The sequence below is a fragment of the Elgaria multicarinata genome, chromosome 17 (assembly GCF_023053635.1).
Source record: "Elgaria multicarinata webbii isolate HBS135686 ecotype San Diego chromosome 17, rElgMul1.1.pri, whole genome shotgun sequence".
NCBI classification, from domain to species: Eukaryota; Metazoa; Chordata; class Lepidosauria; order Squamata; family Anguidae; genus Elgaria; species Elgaria multicarinata.
The window spans coordinates 29455387-29470519 of record NC_086187.1 but is presented as its reverse complement, the minus strand read 5'-3'; the positions used below and the strand labels follow the sequence as shown (position 1 = coordinate 29470519).

Genomic DNA, 15133 nt, shown 5'->3' with positions numbered 1-15133 from the left:
CTTTGTACAGATGGCTGGTCTCCGGACTTCCCACTCAAGTGCTCAAGGCAGCCAAGTGCAAGCAAATAAAAACAATAAAATGGGGTAAGAAACAACCAGAAAAATAACCCAAAGCTGCAATAAAACATTTACAAAGAGCAAAGCGGAGAGCGCGCGAGCGGATCAGCACTCAAACGCTTCAAAAACACAGAAATGAGGCAAAAAAGGGCTATTTTTGTTGGGCTGAATTTCACATTCCAACTAAGCCAAGTTGGCAGTTTTTCCTGAATGATGTGCCGGAGCCCCCTTGATGCCCTCACCTGTAAATGAAGAGGTACTGCTCCTTGTAGCTGTTGCGACCCAAAGGCCTGCTGACCACGTAGCTGTGCGGCTCTGGTGACGCCCTGGGGAAGAGCGTCCAGTGAGTGTGGGGCAGGAAGGGGGCTGCACATTCCGGGCTTCTGGCAAATAAAGGGGCCAAGGAGACTGGCAGATGGTGGTGGTGGGGTCCTCCAGGCAGGAGCTGAGCAACCGGAAGGCACGGTGTGGTCTTTTCCCCCTGAATGGGGAGTCACGGGCGGGTTATTCCGCTCCGCAGCTGTCACTGCCTGGGCCCCCATAAGATCCCCTGGCACCGCAAAGGCTCACCTGGAAGCAGCAGCTGTCTGTTTGCTCTTGGCCTTTTTACCCTTCTGAGGGTAATGCAGGTGAAAGGGCCCCTCCCCCCCCGGGGCCAAAATCCCCTGGATTTTCTCTTCCTGGAGAAACAGGGCCTGGCCAGGACATCTGCCTCCCCCCCCCCCCCCGCCTTGCCTTCTGATGGGGTTTTGGGGACCCCCACCCTCCCCAAAGCCATTCCATTTCTGGCAACCTCTACGAACAGACACACCGGGCAAGTTGGCTCATCATTTTCTTGACTGCGCTCAGGTCCGCGTCCCGGACCTCTTGGATGAGGGTGATGTCATACGTGGAGACAATCTGGAGCGGTACAAAGCAGAGTGGAGCTCACGAGCGCTGAGCTTGGATCCAGACCCAAAAGATGGAAGGGGACCCTGTGCAGAGACCGTGGCACTCCTGTGTCCGCTGCAAATGTCTGAGATGAAAGGAAAGGCGGCACGGACCCCGACCCGCTGAAGCTGGGGGCTCCGGTTTCGGTGTGGCTGTGAACCAGCCAGAACTCTAAAGGAGCTATATAAGGGGCTGAACCTAGGTTTCAGCACCCTGAATGGTTCCTTGAGAGTTCTGGATAGTTCTGACTAAAACCCAGAATGAAACACACACACAACACACACACCATGGGTTCAGCACCCTGGGTGGTTCCTTGAGAGTTCTGGTTGGTTCTGGCTGGAACCCAGGATGGATTCGAAATTGGAGCCCCCAGCCTCCACTGGCCCCAGCCAGATTGCTAACTGGGAGAGGAAAGTGTTCAAGATTCTGCAGAGCAGCCTTGCTCCCCCCGCAGCACCCTCCGGGCATGTTGGACTACAACTCCCAAAAACATGTTGGGTGGCTCTGGGAGCTGTAGTCCAACACACCTGGAGGGTGCCAGGTTGGGCAAGGCTGCTCTTCAGAGCACGCTTGCAGAAGCCATAAGGATGGGCTAAAAGCGCATTTCTTCGGAAAAGCTCAACCGTACACGGTCGACTCACGCTGACAATGAGGTCTGTGATGGCTGGATTGGACAGTTTGCTGTCCCCAAATGTCTTGATGTTGAACGCGCTAATTCTCAAGGCGAGGGCAGCCTGCAGGAGGTGAGCCAGGCTCAGGAGCATCCGCAGCAGCATTGGCTTCATGGCGCTTGTCCTGCACGGGGAGAAGGAGGCAGAGATGGCCTGTTGGGCCGTCCCTGGGGAGAAGTACGGCATTTGCCCTGGTTCCTCTCTTGTTCCGGGAACCTGCTCTGGGCCCTGCTCCACTTCTCCTTCATTCTAGTTTGACTGGGAGAATTTCTAGACTCTGATTGTCCACAGCTTCCAGAGCCTTCAGTTCACTGGCATCTCCACCTGCCTCCCCCACCCCCACCCCACGGCCCCCTTGTTACCAAGATGCCTGTGCTGCACATTGATAAAACACTGCCACAAAACAACGGAAATAACTCTTGGCATTATGGTATGCATGGGGCAGCATGGAGATCCCTTTTCTCTGCTGCCTGCACATGTGCTCTTGCACACTGGTAAAACACGAAAGGAACCTTGATACAACTGGGCATGCAATCACATCACGGTTGCTTTAGCAGTGTATTATTAATGCACACATGTGCAAAGATCATGGAGAGGAGACGGCAAAGACACAAGGGGATAACCATGTCACACAGCACAGGGCACAACATTTGGGAACTACAGAAAGCACCGCGGAGGGGTCCTAATGCCTTGGTTCCAGTTTGGAAACAAGGCCAGGTAATCTGGAATTCTACCATCTGGGGAGAAAGTTGGACGTGAAGATCCCCCCCCCCCCCACACACACACTTTCAACACGCATTGGCACATGGCAGAGAGAAATTGCTATGCTTGCTTGGGGCAAGCTAAGCAGCAGGCCACATCCTTAAGGACTGGTGGGTTGGCCCACCCAAGTAGTTCTGAAATGCTGCCTTGCATGTACACATTTCCCCCTATAGCCCAGAAGGAACACCTTCGCCTTTCAGTGCCACTTATTCATACTCTTTTTTCTTTTATATTTTTCCCAAAAGAAAAAGCCAAACCCACTGTGTTTCCATAAGGCTCTTTGTTGGTTTTGCTGACATGGCTACCTCTCTGGAAACAGGCTGACATGGCTACCTCTCTGGAAACAGGCTGACATGGCTACCTCTCTGGAAACAGGCTGACACGGCTACCTCTCTGGAAATTAATACATTTTTGGACTACTTAATGCCGGGGGGGGGGAGAGAACAACAACAACAAAGCAAAGAAAGGAGCAAACAACACAGGCTTTCATTATAATAATGCAAATATCTGAAATAATAACTTTTTGATAAGATTATTTCATGATATGCCTAGTAGAACATCAGGTTGTTCTATATCTCAGGCGATCATTCGAATCCATGGTAAACAGACTCCATTTCTGCGTGGAACCGGGTTGCTCTTTCCTTCCTTCTCTTGACCTTATGATATCGGCCAATTCTGCCATATATGTTGTGCCTCAGACTCCACTTTTCGCCCCACCCCTGCCCCGCCCCACCCCAGGGGCTTCAGATCCTCTGCCCTTGCCTGGGAGCTGTCTGGCAGTTTCAGTGCTTACGGGGGCAGAATCACGTCCGGACCCAACCACAGCCAAGTTGTGAGTAAAGGATTGACTGTTCACCAGCCATCCAAGGTGGATTAATTTTTCTCCACTTAGAGTTAATGGCTATACATGCAGCTGTTAATAAATAGCACATAATGCTGATTTTGTGACATAGCACAACAATATCACGATTGGGTACAAAGGTAATGAGTGCTTGCTTCCCGCTGAGGCTTTGATCGCCCTGCCTCTTTCACAGAATTTTAGAGGTGGGGGGCTAGGCATCATCTTCCATTTGTAACCCTCCTGTGTTTTCACACCGCGTCTTCCAACTTTTTTCTTACCAGAAGAAGATCTCCTAAGGAGGAAAAGATGGAACTGGTGCACAAGGGGCCTTTTGACTGGGAGCCCTGGGAGCCTTCGTCACTCCCCAAGTTGGGAAGTTCAGAATTCAATACAGCCAAGCAAAGGTCATGAGGTCCAGAGTTCAGGTCAGGAGGCCCACAAAGTGCTTTAGATAGCCACAAATTCTGGATGTGCCAGAAGCTTAGAAAGAAAATAGGGGCTGAGCCAAGGAAGGGAGCAGTTACAGAAAGGGTGGGGAGGGGGCCTTCCAGGCACCTTCCCTTGAAGTCTTATCCCGCTTCTTCAGTCCCCGGCCACTCTTACCTGGCGCAGGAACGGAGCCTGCTGGAGATGACTTCTGCCACAGCGTCCTTCTTTCAGACACACCTATGGAAAGGTCACCTTTCCCTTGTGAAAGATATGATTGTTCCTGGGATGTTGAGGGGGTGGGGTGGGGTGGGGATGAAGGGAAGGTTTCTGCTCATTCATCTTCCTTCTTTGGGGCCTCTTGTCCTTTGCCTTCCAGCCAAGCACAAGCCAGGTGGGCAGGCACACACGCACGCGCACACACATCCCACCACCCACACCCCATGTTCACAGGCAGCCTTCCTTCCTTCCTCGTTCCCCCACAAATAATTGGGACATGATTCCTGTTTGGGATTTGGCCCGGCCAGGCACCACAGGGACAGGCAAATGTGCCAACAAGGAGCCGTGGGGACCCTCCATTTGGGACTCAGGCGAACACTGAGGGGCAGAAAGTTCACAATGGCATCGGAGAATCCACGACCTTGTAGTCTCCTTGCCCTGTACGTTATCTGGAGTTTGGGAATCTCCTGCCCCGAGAAAACTCAAGTCCAGCTCAAATGAAATCTATGTTTACAGGGGATTGTGGCTCTTTACCTTTGCTGTTCTTTCGCGTTTGGAGACAGCTTCTGTGTTCCACCTTTCTTAATATAGTTCACAGCCCTGACCTTGCCAGGTATTTATTTAGCATGATATTTGTGCAGGTGTATGGACTCCATATGGGAAATTTCTGGGGACAAAAAAGAGAGGAAGGCTAGAATGGTTTTTTTTTTAAAGTCCTCCCTCTCAGAAGGACTTAAGATAAGAGTAACCTCGGGTTTTGTTGTTCAACTTGACTGACTGCAGAATCATCAAACTGCTGATAGTGAACATTACGAATGTCCGAAATCAATTTATGGAAATGAAATATTAAAACAAAATAGCAAATGTGCAAAGTTGGGTCAGAACTACACCAAGCAGGATGTAACACTTCTAAAGCTGTTTGAAAATGGCCCAACGGCACGTGTCCTGGGCCCCAGCTGTTGCCAGTGCCCTCTTCAATACCGTTATTAAGCAGCCGTGTAGATCCCTGCCTTGGACAACATCTGTCCAGGACTGCAAAGGAAACGGCAGCTACAATGCCCCCCCCATCCCTCCAACAGCTTTAGAACAGGAGAGGAACCTCTGGCCTGCAGGTCTAAGTGGGGGCCCTGGAGAGCTCCCTTCATTTAGAAGATGCACCTGGTGACAGTTTAAAATGCCTCTTAAACGCAGAGGCTTAAAAGCAGGTTCTGCTCCTGTTGCTAGAGCACTCTGGACGGAGGTGGGAAGGGGGCGGCGTATTCCCATTCTGGATCCCCACCTGCCCTCTTCCCCACCCACGCATCCTGGATTCCTGTCTCACACTCCCCTTCTCCCCCTTGCTTTGTTTGGAAAGGAGGGGGCACACCCAAATGCCACCACCCAGCATCTCTGGGGAGAAGCACTTTGCAGGTACTTTGCAGCCCAATCACCTTTGCAGGAGGGGCTGGGGACCCTGCCCCCGAGATTGCTAGGCAACAGGTCTCCTGCCCCCTAACTGGCCGAAAGGAGGGCGGGGAGGCAGAAGCAGGTGGACAGGGAGGAGCACATCACATCAGACTCGAAGAGAGCCTGCGAGGCTTATGCCTGTCAGTGCCCGGCCTCCTTCGGGGGATTGATTGTAGGGAGGACCCAGCTGTTGCCACCTTGCCTTCATACCCTCCCCCCCAGTGTTTTTCCACCCCCAGCCAGGGCAGCTAACGGTGAGCAATGATGGCGTGGCAGCTGCAGCCCCACCACATGTGGTGGCCACACGTCCCCCATGGCCCCGCTCTGGAGTTCCCCACAGCCTGCTTGCAGTGCTGTGGGGCTGGCTGGCATGGGGCTGTTTCCGCGCTGCTCCCTTTAGACCGAGGCGGCCTGGGTCCTGCTGCCAAGAGGCCCATCTCCTCTTCTGGGCCCCAGTTGGACTGCTGCCCAGGGCTCTTTATTGACCTCCCTTTATCAGCAAGGCTTTCTCTTGGCCTCCAAGCGCACCTGCTTGGCTTCTGAGCTGGCCTGGCAGGTCGTGGGTTTGACATGGCCTTGCGCAGCACCATGAACGGCCCTGGAGCATTTGGCTGGCCACACAGGCTGCGCGCACCGGTGTTTCTTCACCTAAGCAGCATGGCCAACGCTGGGAGTTACAGCCCAAAACATCGAGAGCGCACTGCCCACCCCCATGCTCTTACGCATCTCTCGTTCATTTCAATGGGGTTTGAGCAGTGGAGGACTTCCCGGGTGGATTGGGCCCGACAGGCCAGGCCTGCCTGCCTCCCCCTCTCCTGACAGGCGTTCTGCCCCACATATCCTCTTAGCCTCGGGATCCAAACACTGCAACACGCGTCTCCACTGGATGCTTGCACTGATGTGATCCAGAAGAGCCCCCAAGTCCTATTATTGCTGCGCCCGAAAGACGCGTTGATTACAGCACAAAACTTTTGTAGAGCAGACAGAAGGTAAAAGCTCAGGATGCAGCCCTGAATTTGTGTAGGCTTTGAGGCGCCCTGAGATGCTTGCTTGCTTTGGGTGCAGCAGGGAGTGCCAAGAGGGCTGCCCCGGACGGAACTGTAGCAGAAACAGAGGAAGTGGGCAGCGGCGTCGGAATTAGTAATAATACCTTGCCCAACCTGGCACCCTCCAGTGGGTTGGATTACAACTCCCATCATCCCCATCCAACAGATCCATTGGCTGTACTAGCTGGGGGTGATGGGACTTGTACCCCCAACCCATCTGGAGGATGCCAGTTTGGGAAAAGCAAATAAATGTAAACCAGAGCGGTGCAGGCAATCGGCTCCATCTGCTTTCAAAGGCTCCATTAAGAACATCAGAAGAGCCCTGAGGCTGGATCTGGTCCAGTATTCTGTTCACCCAGTGGCCAAAGAGCTGTCGACCAGGGACCCACAAGAAGGAAGTGGTGCAACAGCACCCTCCCACCCATGTTCCCCAGCAACTGGTGCACATAGGCTCACTGCTCCTTATAGGAAGGGGCAGAATAAAATGTAATTAAAAACAACAACTGTGCAGGGTCTGTGACGGTGACGTTAGTGCAAAGGTGCTCTCCACACGCTCAGAAGCACCCTCGCTGCGCTGCAGCCAAGCGAGGCCAGCCGCCGCCGCCCCGCCCTCTGGGCCGCTCTGGAGGAGGCGGGGCCGGGCTGCGGCGGAAGCCCCGGCAAGCCGCGCCCCCTGCTGTGCGCGCGGAGCAGCCGGCAGGTGGCGCTGTGGCTCCGAGCCGGCGAATGGCTGCCGCCGCCGCGCCAGGCAGCCCTTTCTGGCCTTCGCCGGCCACCGTCCGCCGTTGGGCCGCTGCAGCCCTGTTGCTGCCCGGATGTGGCCGATCGAGGAAGAGGGAGAGGGAGAGGTATCGGGGCGGCGGGGAGGCGGAGGGGCCGAACGGGGGCGCATGACGCCATCACTAAGGGGGCCGTGACGTCATCGGAACCACGATGGCCGCTCTCATTACGTGTTGAGGAAGGTTTGCGGGCGGGTCGCGTCCACACGTGCGCGGCCGCCCCCCCGCGTCTCGTGTGAATGGGCCGAGCGGGTCCGGTGGTGCACGTGTAACGGGGGGCGCCTCCCTCCCTCCCTCGCGCAGGGCCGCCATGAGCGACATCCGGCACTCGCTGCTCCGCCGGGACGCGCTCAGCGCCGCCAAGGAGGTCCTCTACCACCTCGACGTCTACTTCAGCAGCCAGCTGCAGAGCGTGCCGCTGCCCATCGTGGACAAGGGCCCCGTCGAGCTGCTCGAGGAGTTCGTCTTCCAGGTGCCCAAGGAGCGCGGCGCCCCGGCCAAGGTAGCCCCCCCCCCCCGCGCAGCCCTCCCCCTCGGCCTGGCCTGGCCTGGCGTGTCCGGCGTTCCCGCCTCCCCTAGCTCATGTGGCCCAAGGGCCCCCAGAGCGGCCCAAGGGCTAGGATGCCAAAGACACGCGACACGAGGAAAGGGGGCGGGGAGGGAGGAGGAAGAAGCCGGCACGCAGATTCTGGGGCTCGGCTCTGCCCTGCGTCGGTTGCCCCCCTGGGCTGGCAGGGCCTGCACTGGGCTGCTCCCCTTTCCTTTCCCCACGTTTCTCTTCCCCCTTTGAGTCTGTACCCGCTTGCCCTGCCCACCGTGGGGCTCTGCCCTTGGGTTATGCGGACCAGCCCGCTGTCTGGCAGCTGACGACCTGGCAGGGTTGTTGTGAGGCTAAACTGCTCCTTTGAGCTTTGCTTTGGTCCAAGCAGGGATGCAGCTGATAACGTGAGCCCTGTTTTCTCTCCTTTTTTGCTTTCAGAGACTGAACTCGCTGCAAGAGCTTCAGCTGCTAGAGATCATGTGCAACTATTTCCAGGAGCAAAGCAAGGACTCAGTCCGCCAGATCATTTTCTCCTCCCTCTTCAGCCCGCAAGGGAACAAAGCCGACGACTGCAGGATGGCCCTCTTGGGGAAGCTTGTCTCGATGGCGGTGGCCGTGGGCCGTGGGCCTGTCCTGGAGTGCGCGGCTTCGTGGCTGCAGGTGAGGCGGGGCGAGTGGGGGAGGCGCCGAGCAAGCCCAGCCTGCCACTGGGACGGATGCACTGGCGTAGGACCCGGGAGCTCCAGGCAGCCTTGCGTGGGATTTCCCTCTGGCCTCCCACCCAAGCACTTACTAGGCCTGGGCCTGCTGTGCCAGGTGACCGGCCTTCCCCAGCCTGGTGCCCTCCAGATGTTTTGGACTTCAGTTCCCATTGGTCCGAGTCAGCATGGGCAGTGGTCAGGAATCCTGGGTGTTGTCTAAAACATCTGGAGGGCACCAGGGTGGGGAAGGCTGCTGTGGATGCCCTGCAGATGTATTTGTAGAAGGTGAAACTGAAGCAGCAGCAATGGGTGTGTGTGTGTGACGGGTGGGCTTTTGGTGAGAATCACTCCCTCCTCTGCATTCTCCAGAAGGGCCCCTTCGCCCCCCCCCCCCCCCCGATTGATACCCAGGTGGGAAGTAATGGGAAGAGGACGGCTGTACAGGCCTAAAGGTGGGCTAATAGTAAGCCTAAATAAAATAATCTTCACTAACTGTCCACAGAACTTTGAGTATTGGGTGGTATAGAAATGTAATAAATGGGTGAGAAATAGAAGATTGGGGCCTCCTGATGCTAGGCGATGTGGGGGCTTCCTGGGCTCAGGCCCTGAAGGTTTGTCTCGGTAGCCATGTGTGCCTGTCTTCCAGCGGACACCGGCTGTCTACTGCGTGAGGCTGGCCCAGGCCTTGGTCGATGACTACTGCAGCCTGGTGCCAGGCTCGGTCCAGACCCTGAAGCAGACCTTCAGTGGCAGCCCTCGCTTCTGCTGCCAGTTCATCACAGCGGTCACCATGCTGTACGACATGTCGTCAGGTGAGTCCCCCCTCTGCCCTCACTCCTCTCAAAAGGGAGCCCTGGGCCCTGCCTCGCACCATTCCTCGCAACTCATCGTGGACCTGATCAGGGGTGGGGTGGGGGGCACTCAGATTTCAGGGCTGGACTCCTGCGAGCTTCCCTGGACATACAAGGCCCCAAGCTTCTGTCGCCAGAGCCACGAGCATCTTCACGCCCCCGTTTCCCTTTCCTTTCAGATGACCTCATCCCCCCTCCGGACTTGCTGGAGATGGTCGTCTCCTGGATCTTTGAGGACCCCCGCTTGATCCTCATCACCTTCTTGAACACCCCAATTGCAGCCAGCCTGCCGATTGGCTTTCTAGAGCTCACCCCGCTCAGCGGCCTGATCCGCTGGTGCGTGAAGGCCCCGCTGGCTTACAAGCGGAGGAAGCCCCCTCCGGCCTCCAATGGCCACCTCAACGGCAAGGCCGCCAAGGACTCGGCCGCCGGCTGCGACCAAGAGAGCCGCCCCTTGTACTCCAAGCTGCACCTCAGCGTCCTCCAGGTCCTGATGATGCTGCAGGGGCACCTGACCGAGAAGAACCTGTATGGGCGCCTGGGGCTCGTGCCTTTCGACCACGTGGTTTCCCTCGTGGAGGAGATGAGCAGGCTCTCGGACGCACTCAACCCGCTCCACGCCTCCAAAGAGATTGAGCTGGCCCTGGACCGGCTGGCCCAGGCCTTGCAAGTGGCCATGGCCTCCGGAGCGTTGCTGTGGACCAGAGGTAGGCACTGTGGGCAGCCTGAGGAGGGGGCTGGGCTGGGCCAGTGGGGGGGGCGGCATCAGCCAAGGAGCCACGCCCCAGCCGGGGCCCGCCAACAAGACCCTTCTGGAGCTGCTCCAGGAGCCGATTTGTCTGAAGCATTTCCACGCTGCTGCTCCTCAAGTCGTCAAGTCAAGTCCGTTGTAATTAGCAGCCAGCCATTATGCAGTTTCGCATAGATGCGTTACATAGATGTGTCGCATTGAGGTTACATCCTCAACCAAAATGGCTCCCCGAGCAGCTTAGGTATCATCCGTTAGACACAACAGTTCCTGCTGCTGCAGGCTGACTGTTGACAAAGGCTCAGAATGGGGAGGGCGCGGGCGTGTCTGGAAATTTCAAGCGTCACAACCTGCTTGCTCACCGGTCTCTCGCTGTGGCCCAGGCAGCGAAGCTGGGGAGGAGGGGGGGTGGGTGGGAGAGGCCATGGCCAGCTTGCTCAGCGCCCGTCGGGCAAGCAAGTGGGAGCAACAGTGTGGAGGAGCAGGAGCAGCTGGGGACCCTGGCAGTGAGGAAGCAGACGCCCGGAGGGAGGGAGGGAGGGGCCCATGGAGGGTGGCATGGCCCCCCAGGGCCCTCCATTGCCTGGAGCCTGCACAAGGAGGCTGTGCCTAGGCAAAGGAGAAGAGGGCAAAGTTGCGCTCCGCGGGGGGGGGGGGGGAAGCGTCTTGGCCTGTGTCTGCAGCCGCACGGTGGGATGGAGGCGGCTGCCTTGGAGCAGATTGGAGTATCGCTCTGACCGGCAGCAGCCTTCCAGCCCTGCTCCCTGACCCGTTCCTCCAGAGATGGCAGGTGCTGTGCCTGGGACCTTGTGCGGCTCCTGTCTCTGAGCTGGGGACCCGTTCCACAAGGCCGCACCAGTGAAGTTGACATGGAGAGGCTCTCGCCCCCAAAGAGGCAACGACTGCTATTATTATTATTATTATTATTATTATTATTATTATTATTATTATTAATTTATATAGCACCATCAATGTACATGGTGCTGTACAGAGTAAAACAGTAAATAGCAAGACCCTGCCGCATAGGCTTACATTCTAATAAAACCATAATAAAACAATAAGGAGGGGAAGAGAAAGCAAACAGGCACAGGGTAGGGTAAACAGGCACTGGGTAGGGTAAAACTAACAGGTTTTTTTTGTCCTGCAATCCAGTGTTATTGGGAGGCCTAAAAAGACAGTACAGTGCCGTTTTGAAGTCTTGCTCCACCTCTGCTGCAGCTGTGGGTTCTTTGTGCATGAGGTGCACTCCCCCGAGAGGTCTCGGTGGGCGCCAGGTTGGGCAGGCTGCCTTACAGAGCTGCTGGAGCAGCTGTGCACATTTGACCACCCCCATTTCCTAAGAGGACATGGGTTTTGCTCCACAAAACGCGGGAGGCTGGGTTGCCCTCGCCAGCCCTCCTCCCCACCTCTGCTGCTGCCAGCTGGGACGCAGGTGGGAACTTCCGGATGTGCTTCTGATACCGGCAAATCGTAGCTCCAAAGAAGTGCTTCTGACTTCAGTTCAACACCGTTGTCCTCCAGAGTAGGCATGCTGGGAGGCCACCTAGAACGCTCTGGGATGGCGAAGCTGCGAGGGAGAGTTGTGAAGCTGTTCTTACGTTGCCACAAAAGGCCTCTGGGCTTCGTCTTGTTGCCTTTCAGCTGTGTTTGTTCTGTTTTCTTCTTTCAGAGGATCTAAGGACCGTGTGCTCCAGGCTCCCACACAACAAGTAAGGAAATGCTCTGCGTTTAAAACTTTTAACGTGAATCAGAAACTGCTGTGCCTTCCTGAGAAAGGCAGGCAGAGAACCCCGGGCCCCAAAGAGCAAGAAGGCACCTAAACTGGCCGTTGGCTTGTCATTATTTTTTAAACGTCTCAACGGCTCTTCATCCATGAGGGATTTCAAGGTGCTGTACACCTTGAAATCTAAAGAAACAAACAAAAAGCCCAATCCAATATAAAAACTATGCAAATTAATTAAAAGTCAAAACACAGCAACAACTCTTTAACCTGCAACCAAGCAAAAGCATAACAATTCAGGGTTTAAACATTAAAAACTTTTGAAATGCTAAAATCCCTGGACAAGGAAAGTTTTAATTTGGTGTCAAAAAGACAAGGGCGTTGCAAAGTCAGGATGCCACCACAGAGTGTTGCGAGCGCCTGGGGCTGCTTGCTTGTCACGATGGGCCACGTGTTGAACAACCCACGAGTATCGGCCATTCCCACTTTTTGGGTTAGGCTTCGGTCATAGGTTGCTGACTGAGTTGTTTAGGCGCTAAGTAACCCAGCGGTTAGCCGAACAACAAACCATGGGTTAACTACTGGATCATTTGGCCCCTCAACAACCCAGCAGCCGTGCAAGTCTTGCTCAGCATCCAACAACAAACCATGGGTAAAAGCAGAGGTGGTCAGAGTGCTGCAGGCAGCGCTCCATGGTTTGTTTCACCAAAGGCTTGTCATTCTGGGCAAAGCAGTTGCATGCCTTCCCATTGATGCTATTCGGAGAAGAACCCCCTCTGAAGAACTTTGTGCATGAGACAGGTAGTACAGGAGGAGTTGGTTCTTCAGGCATTGGGCCCCAGGCTGGCTTGGCAGTTCTGTCATCGTAGCCACGACGTGTCTGCTTTGAGGATCCCTGGAGAGTCCCTTCCCTCGATAGGCCAGTAGCCCTAGTAATACTGTTATGCACCCAGTGAAACCTCTCTCTCTCTTTCCTGCAGCCTGCTTCAGCTGGTGATCTCAGGCCCAGTCCAACAGCCGTCTCACGCAGCTCTGCCCCCAGGATTTTATCCCCCCATCCATACCCCCCCGCTAGGCTATCCTACCCACGCAGCACACCCCGCGATACCAGCCCATCCTGTACAGACGTTCATGCCGGGCATGGCCTTTCCCTACCGGCCAATCCGCTAAAGAAACAGGGCTCCAGCCCTGTCCGACAAATCTTATTTTCCATTCATTGCGGAGTCTTTACAAAGAGAACCAGACATACATACTTTGGGGGGAAAACTTCTCCATCTCTAATAGCGCTGCATGATGTCTAGAAGAAAAGATTTCTTCTTCTGCAGGAGTGGACTGATGGCGCTAGACCCTAAGGTGGGACCATCTTTTTAAAAAATCTAGTCATATTGTAGAGACAGGAAGCACAGTCCCCTGGAATGGACGGAATCTCTTTCCCCTCTACTGTCAGCCCAGTTTGACTGTTGTAAGTAGATTCTCCTGGGAAGAGGACAGGATTCACCACCTGCTATTTCACTGGCAAAATCTTTGTACAACCCCTTCCCCCCCCCCCCCATCCTTTAAGTAAAATGTTTGGATGACTCTTACGTAGGAGAACAGCTACTTCACACTTTGTAAGCTGTTTTGTTGGGTCTTTTCATGTGAATATCTACAATATGACTGAAGTTTTTTTTTTTAAAAAAATAAACTTTAGAGTTTTGTTTCAAAAGTAGTAATATGTGGCATTAGCTGTAAAAGCTAAAAAGTGGGAAACGGCCTCCCATTTCTCTGTTGTTGTTTGGTATATCTAAATTTGTTTAGGGAAAATATTCTTCCTTTACTGCAACAATCCTTTGCTTTAGTTGACCCCTTGTCTTGACAGTGCAATCCTATACATGCCTCCACAGGAGTCAGCTCCGCTGGGTACAGTGGGACATATTCCCAGGAAAGTGTGTATAGGAAATGGGCAAAGACGTTTTGCAGAAATTCAAGGGTGGTTTCTACCTGCCAGAATTTGCAAGTTACTTCAAGCAAAAGCCTTGCTTAAAAGTGTGATATTGGGAAGCAAAGCTTCTCATTTTAAAATTGGTATGTTGATATCAAAGGAACTTTCTTTTATAAGTGAACATACAATTGTATTCTTGGGCCATATCCACCATCGAAATTAAAGGGGGAACTGCCCGACTCCATTTCAATGGAACCTGGAGTTTCTGCTCACAGGGCTCTAGAAATGGCACACACGGTCTGATAGTGAGAGAGGATTTCAGGAGCCAAACCTTCTGTTGGATCCTGGCTCAAACAATGGTGCAAATTTCTTCCTCTCTGGGCCCATTCTAATAGCTCCAGAGGATGATGGAAAGAGGCTGATAATTCTGAGATCTTTCAAAATGTCATGCTAGCCTAGAGCAGATTTCATGCTGGAGGGCTGAGCGAAGTCTGTAACTCTTTTAATAAATCAAAGTGAAGGGTCCTGGCTGGCGTTCCTGTCCTTCTGCTCCCCACAGCAGAGAGGATTTTGTTAAAGCCACTACATCAAGGTGCATGGATCACTCGGACCGACCCTGGTGTTTCTCCCTTGTATTTTAAAAGGGAGGAAGTTGATGAGGCCGGAGTTTGTCAAATGTGTGCTATTTTCTGTAATGACCTGTTTTCCAATAGCTGTCACTTCGGGTGTGTTGATACTTCTCATTTTTAAGGTTCCAGTGAAAGCTCTTATTTTCACCATTTTCTTTGCTGCATTTGCTATTATGTATTTAGACTTTTATCCTGTTGGTATAAGCGTTTGAGAGCAGTTGTGCAGGCAGGTCTCCTCTTTGTCCACAGAGGCACCCTAAAAGCTGTTTCTGTTGCGGACCCCTGGGCTGAGGCTGCCGTTGTGTCACTCACAACAGGGCCATCCCTCAGAGGGAAAGGCAGGTTACGTCCAGGACGCTGGTGGTGCCTGGAGCTAAAGCGCAAATGTGCTCTTGACAGGCTTCTCCGCCAAAAAGAGGCACTCGGCACCCACTGACAAATGGGCATCAAAGCGTCTGGCTTTTTCAAAAGCAGCAATAGATAAACAGCTGTCGGCCGATGGCAACATTGCATCTTGCCATCTTTAAATGTAGACTGCAAACTGCCCCCGCTTCGCCTGGGTTGGGTAGAGCCCTTACCCCACACCCCACCCCGCCCGACAGAATGGGATGCAGGGAAGCCCTCAAGCAGAGTTGCCCTTGGGACGCGTTATGGTGACCCCCTCCCCTCGGCCTTTTGTGGGAGGGGGTCTGTCCGGCTCTTGGCCCGGTGAAAGCTGCCTCGAGCCTCCCTCTCTGCTGGCGGCCGGCCGTGGTTCCTCCCGCTTTCTGTTTCCGGGGGCCCCGGGCTCCCTTCACCGGGCCCCTGCTGTATCGATCTGATATCAGATGGCTAAGGCGGAGGAG

At 54.4% G+C, this 15133-nt stretch overlaps 1 protein-coding gene across 1 annotated transcript; it reads left to right on the top strand.

Annotated features, from left to right (window-relative positions):
* Window positions 1-7163: 7163 nt before the first annotated feature.
* Window positions 7164-13411, top strand: INTS15 (integrator complex subunit 15). The gene is made up of 7 exons (XM_063142921.1): window positions 7164-7246; window positions 7481-7679; window positions 8157-8378; window positions 9066-9231; window positions 9450-9977; window positions 11688-11727; window positions 12719-13411. Exons 2-7 carry the CDS (start codon window positions 7488-7490, stop codon window positions 12906-12908), a joined length of 1338 nt encoding a protein of 445 aa, XP_062998991.1. The 5' UTR covers window positions 7164-7246; window positions 7481-7487; the 3' UTR covers window positions 12909-13411.
* Window positions 13412-15133: the final 1722 nt, after the last annotated feature.

What these genes read in the sequence shown, in the direction of transcription:
- INTS15 (XM_063142921.1), top strand. Translation starts at nt 7,488, where the DNA reads ATGAGCGACATCCGGCACTCGCTGCTCCGCCGGGACGCGCTCAGCGCC. An exon ending in AGCGCGGCGCCCCGGCCAAG is followed by an intron (nt 7,680 to 8,156) that starts GTAGCCCCCCCC and finishes TTTTGCTTTCAG; the next exon opens with AGACTGAACTCGCTGCAAGA. An exon ending in GCGCGGCTTCGTGGCTGCAG is followed by an intron (nt 8,379 to 9,065) that starts GTGAGGCGGGGC and finishes CCTGTCTTCCAG; the next exon opens with CGGACACCGGCTGTCTACTG.